Source organism: Gadus morhua, chromosome 14, assembly GCF_902167405.1.
Source record: "Gadus morhua chromosome 14, gadMor3.0, whole genome shotgun sequence".
In the NCBI taxonomy this organism is placed as follows: domain Eukaryota; kingdom Metazoa; phylum Chordata; class Actinopteri; order Gadiformes; family Gadidae; genus Gadus; species Gadus morhua.
Window position 1 is genome coordinate 2,123,317 of NC_044061.1, and position 10,306 is coordinate 2,133,622.

A 10,306-nucleotide genomic window follows, 5' to 3' on the forward strand; every position below is an offset into this window, starting at 1 on the left:
GCTCCACGTGTGTTGTCTGTTAAAACGATACAAATGCTTAGTGTGTTCAGTGATTTAATCTCCTTATTGAAAAAGTTGTTCAAAACCTGCTGGATTCGTTTTTAGTGTGGATCGACTAAATAGAAGGCAGTTGTTCGACGAGACAACAACACACATCATTAATCGAACCACCATGTGTCCCAGGCACATGGTGGGTTGATGAATCTCTCTGAAGGACAGCAGAGGGGTCACAGCGTGCGTTTTTAACCCTCAGACCGGCCGCTCACCGCTAAGTAGACGCTGTCTCTCTCCACCAGGTCGGCCAGTTTGGCCAGCAGTCGACCCCGCTCCGAAGCATCCATCCGGCGCCACGGCGAGCCCAGAGCGAAGGCGCGCCGTGCGGCCTGCACCGCCTTGTCCACGTCGGCCTGGGGAGAGACAACACGCTCACATCAGAGGGCTGGTACGAGGAAGAACACTCAGTCAACAGCACGCCTGCTGCTCGATGCATCCAGAGGCGCTGTCTCAGAAGGAGAGGAGGGCCATCTCGCACGGAGCTTTCACTTTTTCTTCTTCTTCTTCTTCTTTTTCTTCTCCTTTTTTTAACCCACACAGGAAGTGGTGTCAGAGAATGCCAGAGCACCGGAGTGCAGCTCCTCGTTGGGTAGAAGGAGGTTGAATCTCACAGCGTTGAGTGTAAACAGTAACACCAGGGCAGGTTTCCAATGAGAAGCAGGGTGAGGGACAGGTCTCCGGTTACCTTGTCTGCTTCCTGGACCTCACAGATCTGCTCCCCAGTGGCCGGGTCGTAAACCGGGAAGACTTTCCCGCTGACGGAGTCATGCCACTCGTTGTCGATGAAGATCTGTGGGGAAAAAAATCTCTTTTTAGTCCACATAAAAAGCGTAATAAACACAAGCAGAATATACGATCAACCCAACATCCAAAATGGGATTTTATAATAAAACATCTACTTTTTTATTTAATGCTAAATACCAACTCCACCCGAGACACACTTGGTTGGTGAAGGTGAGAGACTCGCACTGAGAGATTGTGAAAGACTGTGCGCTCCCTGCAGACCCCGTCGGCCTGGCAGCAGCAGAGCTTGTGTAAGATATGGGGCCGATCTCTGGATTGAGAACAGAGATTCCAGCTTGTTCAACATTGGTCCCTCGGGAGTGCTTCACCACGCAGACAAAGGGGGTGGGATGGTCCCTATCAGACCCCAGACCCCCCCAACACACACGCGCACACACACACACACACACACGCACGCACACACACACACACACACACACACACACGCACACACACACACACACACACACACACACCCATAGACACACACAGAAACGCACACATACACACATGTACATGTGCACACTCACAAATGCATGCAAGCACACACATACATACGCACAGAAATATGCACACGGCTGATGTGCACACTCACAGATGCATGCACTTACACTGACACACACACACACAAACACACACACACACACACACACACGTGTGCACACTCACACACACACTCACACACACACACACACACACACACACACAGAGACACACGTTTCACAACATCACTGCTCGTTTACGAGACCATAAAACACGTGCCGCGGTCGGCCTCTGTGATACGTTAAAGAAAGCCTTCCGTTGAACAACCGCCCCTCCAGACAGGGTCTGAGCTCCACCGCCGCCCGAAGACGGGAAATGTTCGCAGAGAAACACGTGCGCTGGAATGTCCTTCTGGGGCAGGCGGAGCGCGGATCAAAGCACAAGGTGTGATTCTAAAAAAAAGGAAGAATTACCCAGAAATAACATAATTCATCTGAAAATGTAGCTTACCAAAATAAAAGCGTGAGCCCTGACATGTTTAGATCTAGCGTGTTTGATGGATCGAGTGTAGAGAACATATGCTGGCCCACATCTCCCCGTGTATACAGAGCGCTTCTTAGTCTCCTTTTACTGGAAGGTATACAGACACTGGGCCGAGGGCACATCTAAAAGCAGGGTTCAAGTGGCCCGCTGGCCGAGCGTCCATAACTCTTCCCTGTGTTTATGGACAGAAACGCACCGCTTTAAGTACTATTTAATTGGCTGTAAATGGCTAACAGTGTTTACTTAAGGGCTGGTATGCAAAATGCAAGGGAATGTGTGTCCACACGCACACACACACACACGTGCGTGCACACACACACAAAACACACACACACACACACACACACACACACACACACACACACACACACACACACACACACACACACACAAACACACAAGCATGCATTCACGCACACACTCCATCTCCCCTCTTATGACCGTTGCACGTCTAGAAGAGAAAAAAGCATGGTGCAGATGGATGGTTCAGGCAGACCGTCGGTATCTGTGTGTACCACTCCACTGGACTTTACCCACTCATTCCTGGGCTATTTATCTGACTGCACACACCCCACCCCCACCCAGATGGACAATAGATAGACACACACACACACACCGCAGTGGGCTCCCTCTCTCTCTCTCTGTCTCTCTCTCTCTCTCTCTCTCCCTCCCGGTGTCTCTCTCTCTCTGCAGATTCTCAGGCCCCGTCCTTCGGGGCCGCCCCTTTAATCTGACTCTCATTAAGGGCACTTCATAAAATTGTCAGTAACGATAAGGTGCCGAGCGCCGGCTACAAAAACAGAGAGCCCCGGAGAGCCCAGAATTAGTTTTTAAATTTATTGGGGCCACTGTGGCGGGGGCACCCTAAATCAGGGGAGCCCCCTTGGCAGCCCCAGCAGCCGCGGCAAGAATGCGAGCGGTGGGCTCCGTGCGCGGCCCCGGCCCTCTCCCAAGGCCCCGTTAAAGGAGAGGGCCCGGGGCTCCAGCATCCAGCAGGCCGCCATCTAAATCATCCCCAGAAAGGGAGACGGCTGGCCGGGCCGGGCGCTCGGGCTGCGTGGTCACTCTGTTGTCCGGCTCCATTCAGCGGCGTGATGGAGAGGACAGCGCCGGGGAATAAATCCACGCTCAAGGTTTCTGAAAATTGCTTTTAGGTTCATTTGGGAGAGGGGAAGAACAAGGGGATGAAAGACTGAGTGCAAAAGTGCACATTTTTAAATGACAAATGGTTTTGTTTCTGTGTTCCCCGGAGTGTTGTGACCACCGCAGGGCATTATGCTTTCATTAGGCGTCAGAATTAGGTAACAATGTTGGAGTTACAGGCCTGATATAAACAGCGTTCTCAGCGTTGGATAACAACTCTGCATATCTGTCTTGTATGATAGCATGGGATAGTAAATATTTATCAAATGGAGTTTTAAAACATGGAACTTTGAATTGTGAAACCCCCCTAATGATACCATTATAACTATAACTTAAACTGTATAAATACTGAGCTACATTTTAACAATATTTCACATTCAAATGAAAAAACCAAACCAAGGCTGACTTGTTGAAATTGTTGAAAACTCTGTTGAAATTGTCACACAGTAAATTCCTGTAATTCACTCTTGTAAACATAACGAAAGCTAATTAAATAAGCTTCTTGAGCAGAGACCATTAAATCATATGTTGGTTTATTCCCCCGGTGGGCCGGCGTGGTTAGGCTCAGGGAACTCGTTCTGTCCCCAAGAACTTGTGGTTGTTTGAAAAACTAGATAAATGTGCGGTTTGGCGGCTGTGTCTGTGTGTATATACGTATGTGTGTGTGTATGTGTGTGTGTGTGTGTGTGTGTGTGTGTGTGTGTGTGTGTGTGTGTGTGTGTGTGTGTGTGTGTGTGTGTGTGTGTCTGTGTTTGTGTCTGTGTGTGTGTATATGTGTGTGGACTTGTCTGTGTGTGTGTATATGTCTTCGTGTGTGAGTATGTGTATGTGCATGTGTGTATATATGCGTGTGTGTATATATATGTGTGTGTGTGTGTGTGTGTGTGTGTGTGTGTTTGTGTGTGTGTGTGTGTGTGTCTGTGTGTGTGTGTGTGTCTGTGTGTGTGTGTGTGTGTGTCTGTGTGTGTCTGTGTGTGTGTGTGAGTCTGTTTTTAACAGGCCAAGATTCCATAGCCAGGGGAGTCGTCCCAGGCCCTGACACCAGACTGCGCAGGAAGTTTCATATCCTCTTCTATAAAAGTGTCCTTTCTGTTTCGGAGAAGCTTCCAGAACGTATAATCACTGGGGTTACCAGTCAGCGAGGGAGCCTGAGAGTGAGAGTGCAGCTGGCCCTTCTCCCCCGGCTCCTCTTGGCATGTTCCGCGCCATTCAACAGTTCCTTCACACCGCTCCACACAATGCCGCCCGGAGCTTCGGAGCTTGGCGAGGGTGACCTCGCTGTCACTGGTCGGGGAACATCTTTGTTGCATGTGTGTGTGGTCAAGTTGTGACAGAGTTGTCGAGCTTTGTTATGGGAGAAAGTGGTGTGAGTGTGCGAGGGGTTGGTAACTGTTAAAGGGAACGCCATCCTGTTTCAATCTCTGAGATATAAAGAGGCATGATGGGAATATCGGTTGCGTGTTTCAATTCCATCTATGGTCAGACACGGTGGAATCTAGCAGGCCAGTGACATCGAGGCGTCTCGAGAATGATTAAAAGAAAAAATACATTTTAGGATACTGTGTGTTTTGGTATTCAATTAAAAAGAGTCAGATACAAGACAGCCCACAACAACACACACAAACACCCTAGATTGTTTTCATTCCCAAACTCTATTCAATGCAGTTTAATGATTTCCTCAAATGTAATAAACTAATATTTAACTCATATGAAACCAATAAATAACTTGGGAAAAAATATGTGCTGAAATATAATCAATGAGAGCCAACTCTTCTTTGTTTAGAAGTGTCCACAGGCTAAGTACTACGAAGTGCCTGTGATTGGGCTGGGTGTGAATCACCTTCTCAATGGATTTATGGAGCCCGGTGGTTTTCATAATGACACCGTCAGGATTTACACGGTACTTATCAGGGGGATTGAAGGCTGGAGACTCGGGAAATGAACGGGGTAACCTTTCTGTCACCGGTCTTCCTCAGAAAGTGATTCACACTCAGGGGACGCCATGTTGACACAATATAATTTACACTTCTGCACAAACGGGCGTTCCACCCAAACGGACGTATTCATGGCGGCGCGCACTTTGCCTGTCACAACCACCGCTGCCTTTTCTTTCCTCTCCTTGTCCTTTTTACTTTTTCTGAGTATGTAACCACAACGTTGTGTAAGCAAAGACTTTAAACCAAAGTGTGTTAGGGGGGAGAGGGGGGGGGGGGGGGGGGGGTGAGGGGGGGGGGACGGAAAAAGTAAAAAGTTCTGGCTGTGCACGTTGCGATAAATCATTTGGTTGCACAGTATCCCTTAACCAGAGCATGTGTTTGATGTGGATCACAGTGAGATGGTAGTTTTGAAGTGAAGAACAGCAGAACTGCAGGTCAGCTCTGCTCCGTGGGGCCAGTGACCCACGCGGTGAGACGGGGCCATAACTTACAGCCGGCGGACAGGGGCGAGCACTGGGGGCCCGGGGCCCCATCTGTACTATCTCAATCAGTGACAGATTGATGGGCCCTCATTCACCCGGTCTGAATGGGCTCACGATGACTTTACTCTTAACACCCTTCAGAGACAGGTACGGGAACGGCGTCCGTTCACAGAGAGGGCGTCTTTATCACGCAACAATAAGAGCCCAGAGTGGGATACCGCTGGTGAGTTCAGAAGGCTGGAGGGACAAAACATGGAAAAAAAGACTTTGTATTAAACTACATCTGAATTACGAGGAAGACTGTTTCCACCTACATTTGAGCGTAGGCCTGCTTATCAGTGGACTTATCTTGAGATAATAAGTCCAGTTTAAAGTGAACTCTTCTTACATTTCTACAGAATGCTTCCAAAGTGTGGAAAGGAACACATCCATAACCAAAACAAAGCTCAGCACAGTTCCTGTCTTTTAAATATAAAGTTAATAAAGGACGCCAGCATGCTTCTGGTCCTTTGTTGGTTAAGGATTAACAAACTTAACTTCAGACATGGTTTAACTTAACTGAACTTAACTTCAGACATGATCATTGAGTGCGATTTTAAATCCACCGGCCACTTGGAAAGCTAGCCCAGTTTTTACTATAGTTCTCTAACAATGCCAGCAGGCAAAAAAAAACACATAAAACTAGAAACAAAGAATATAAAACGTTTTTACCAAACGACGGCTCCTTGTATTCTCAACAGATTCAGCTAACACTTCTCACCTGGCTCTTTAGCCATGCTAGTAAAATGTTTTTGTGCACGGTAAAAGCAAGCCAATGGCAGCGGTGTAGAAAAACACATTAAATAAAGAATGATTCTACTTTTACTTTTGGCCCAAAGAAAGTGCAGTCGTAATAAAGCACGGGGAGATATGACTGGACCATTCAGGGAGCCGCCGCGCTCACAATACATGAATGCACGATGTATAGCTCCACTGTCACCATCACACAAAGTGTCTTTGACGGTGAATAGTTCATGACTGGGTGAAAGGGACAAGGGGCAAGGGCCTTAGAGGGACGCTTTCTTAATCTCAACTCTCCTCCGGTGACGATGCAGAGCGGTTAGGTAATGGGCTCTCCTCCGCCGCCTGCCTGGGCCTTCTGGGCAAATGATTGTCCTGCGTTCCCCTACTGGTAACCCAGCATGCTAGATACACACTGATATAGCACTACTAACGAGAGGACGAGAGTAGCAGGCCAGTCCTGTAGCCCAGGGAGCGGCAGCGATCGGCCGCAGAGTGTTCCCCTAGCAGGTAGTGGAGAGACGGGGTGGTGAGGGGGAGCTAGGCCGGGGGTACCCATAAATCAGGCCCTTCTGCCCCTCACATCCACAGACCTGCTGCTGGTGGATCAGTCCTACATTCCTGAGGGGGTTAATTCCCAGAGTCTACCCCCAAAAGGTCCCCCTCCCCGCCCAAACACCTTTGTGTTCCAGAACTACGGTACAGAAATATGAATGATTTGAGGCTGGAGACGACGAAGGGGAGAGAAGGAGATTTAACATGCTAACTTTCTCTGATTGGTGGTGGTGTGTGTTGGTGTGTGAGTGTTTGTGTGTGTTTGCATGTGTGTGTGGAGATGGGGGGTGTAAACTATGTGGTGTATCAGCAATACAAAGTGCCCTTTGCACTATGGAGATATTGGGAGTCCATTCTAGCAGTGTTTATAGCACAGAGTGAACTTAGGCTGTTAATAAACTCTCCTCTGCCCTTTACACTTTCCCTTATAACACGTGCAGCTATATCTCTACTATATCCCTGCAACATAACAAAACATGCCACGCAACGTGACAATGGATTCTTCCATTATGAACGAAGAACGTAAAACTGAAAACACAATTAGAATTACTTCTCTTTGACACGAGAAGGGACTGAATCATGGACTGAAGTCAAACACTGAAATGTTTAAAAACACACAAAATTATAAATAAGAACTGCAGCTAATGTAAAGTGTTTGGTACATCTTCTGTAGGGCAATATACTACGATATTTTCTCATACATTATAATTAGGGGGGACATTTTAACTCTTTAAATGTAGATATAGAAATATGAATTTGTCCATTCACCGTTTCCGGCCCAAAAAAAGCCAACTACAAATAACAGGGTCAATTAAGTAATTAACTAGGCCTATTAGTCTATATATATGTATATTATAATGTAATTAATCCTAATTTACAATGATTTGCTGTCCATACTTAATTGATTTAGTATTGTAGATAAAACCTTAAAATATAACAGGAACGAGAGGCATTCAGCCCCTCATTTATTGTTTTATCTCTGGTGTTAAATCCAGGCTATAACCTACTTACGCGCACAAATTGCCGTGGAAAAAATATTTGGTTAAAAGATAGAAACGTCTGAAGGGACGTACGGCCTGTGTTTGGTTAATAGACATAGGTGGGTTGAATATAATGTAAAATAGGTGTGTTAAATATTATATAATATACGAGGGTTAATTATAATATAATAGAGGCCTACATCGCTAGGTTCAATAATATTTAGGCCTACGTAGAATCAACGGCCGTGTCCCGTTTTAAAAAAACTAAATCTGGCCCCCTACAATTCTAATATTTTATATAACAAACGATATTGCTAATTAATTAAAACGATATCTTACAATTAAAACCGAGTCTGCACAAAGAGCAGACGCAGAAACCGAAAGAACAAAGTTAACCAAGAGTCAATCGAAACCATAAGATGAGATAATAATTAACCTTCACATCTAAAGGAACTTAGAGGTTCAAATCTAACCTTAAACCTCAAACCACGGTTTGTCGTGCGGTTTGCACTTGCTTCATTTCATTCCGTTGGACACTTGGAATGTAAAATGGGAAATTTAGGAATAAAATTAAATCAGGAATATAATAAAATAACTTTCCGGACAATAGAAACAATCAGACGTTTCTCTCCGCTTCTCTCTTATATGTTTGGTTTTAGATTAAAAGTGAGTTCAAACAGAAAGACTAAAGTAACAGCCGTACACATGAAATATAACAATCCAAACAGAATATGCAGAATAATTAAATGTCAGATTCCTCATCAGATTTCACCAGAACTAATTAAGACTAAACAAAGCGAAATGGGCCTGCAGCCTCAACACGACTTATCCACTGGAAAATGCATATTTAATATACATATTCATCTAATATCATTAGCAATGTTCAACCTTTATACCAACACAACAGAGTCCTAGTGCAGGACTAAGTAGATATATGCGTAAAAGCCGGGATTAAAACCCAACGCACGAACCAACCAGTAAAGGTTTGTGAACTTGGGAACAGACAGACGGAGCACTGGGAACAGACAGACCGGGAGCACTGGGAACAGACAAACCGGGCGCACTGGGAACAGACGGACCGGGCGCACTGGGAACAAACGTACCGGGCGCGTCACCAGAAACTAACACGAAGCAGATCAGAACCGAGCAGCGTACTCTGTACCGGCTGTACCTGAGCAGCCACAGGTTGGACACACAGTGGAGATCATCAACTGCGCTGAACCACAACACAGCCAGCAGCAGACATCAAACGGAAACACTTTCAACCGGTTTGACTTCGCTTTAGGAGAAACCCCTCCGCGCACCGACGGGAGTCAACGGGAGGCGCCGGAGGAGGCGGGGAGGGAGACGGGACCGGGGAACCGACCTGGGTGTGCTTGATGTCCGGGTTGGGCAGCGGGGAGGGCATCAGGTGGAGCGAGGCCAGCAGGGCGGCGGCCGCGTCCGCGCTCTGCGCGTCTCCGGGGAGGTCCTTGGCGCTGGAGGTCATGACGTCTGATAGGACCGGTGCGTAACGGCGGCTTTAAGGAGGCTTCTGGTCGGGACTTTGGAGTCCCGGCTCGGTTTATAGCCAGGTGTCTGTCGAAGTCCGTTTTGATTGGGCCGAGAGAAAGAAGGGCTGTCCTTTTGGAATACATTTGTGCATTTACATAAAGGACTCGGATGTGAGGAGGGGAGACACGCACCCGACCCACACCCCCACCCTCACCCCCCCTTATCATTATTATTATTAATGTAAGACAGTAAAATAATAGCCTTTCCAAAAATATAATAATGTAAAATGTAGTCATGTGTCGAATATAAATCAATATGACAACATACATATTCCTCACTGGGTTTAAATGCGGTTGATTAACGACGCGGTTGTTTGAAGCGGTCGATGCTTGGTGATCAGGGGCCGCAGTGGGATCAGCGGGGACCGCGAGGGGCCCTTTGGTCGGGGACACGAGCGCGACCTCCCGCAGGTGATAAATCCTCTTCACACCTTTAAGGTCTCAATAAACATCGGCCCAATTAACGGGATTCAACATGCAGGAGAAACACGGAGCGAGTCTGCAGCGGCGCAGAGTCCTGTTGGAGGCAACTCTGTGTTCACTACTGAACACAACTCTTTGTTAACTACTGAAATCAACTGTTTATCTTCACTTATGAACACAACTCTGTGTTCACTACTGAACACATCTCTCTATGTTCAGTAGTGAACACAACTCGTTATGTTCACTACTAAACGCAACTCTATGTTCACTACTGACAACAACTCTTTGTGTACACTACTGAACTCAACTCTTCATGTTCACTCTGAACACACCTCTTTATGTTCAGTAGTGAAAACAATTCTCTATGTTCACTACTGAACACAACTCTGTGTTCACCACTGAACAAAAATCTGTGTTCACTGAACTTTAGTAATGCAGGCTATGCTCTAACATAACGGATTCGACTGAACTTCAAGGTTGTAAAAATAATACAGGAAACAGTGTTTAAAGTGTAGTATAGTGGAGTATATAGTGTAGTTTAGTGTAGTATGGTATAGTGTAGTGTGTGTGTAGTATAGTGTTGTATAGTG

At 46.5% G+C, this 10,306-nt stretch overlaps 1 protein-coding gene across 1 annotated transcript in view; it reads right to left on the minus strand.

The window, feature by feature from the left end:
* Positions 1–9,360, minus strand: part of aldh1a2 (aldehyde dehydrogenase 1 family, member A2) — a 20,379-nt gene extending 11,019 nt beyond the window's left edge. The window contains exons 1-3 of the mRNA XM_030377193.1: positions 9,107–9,360; positions 740–844; positions 267–407 (exon numbers count right to left, since the gene is read on the minus strand). Coding sequence (XP_030233053.1) covers positions 267–407; positions 740–844; positions 9,107–9,229 — 369 coding nt within the window. The 5' untranslated portion in view covers positions 9,230–9,360. The remainder of the gene's footprint in view (positions 1–266; positions 408–739; positions 845–9,106) is intronic.
* Positions 9,361–10,306: the final 946 nt, after the last annotated feature.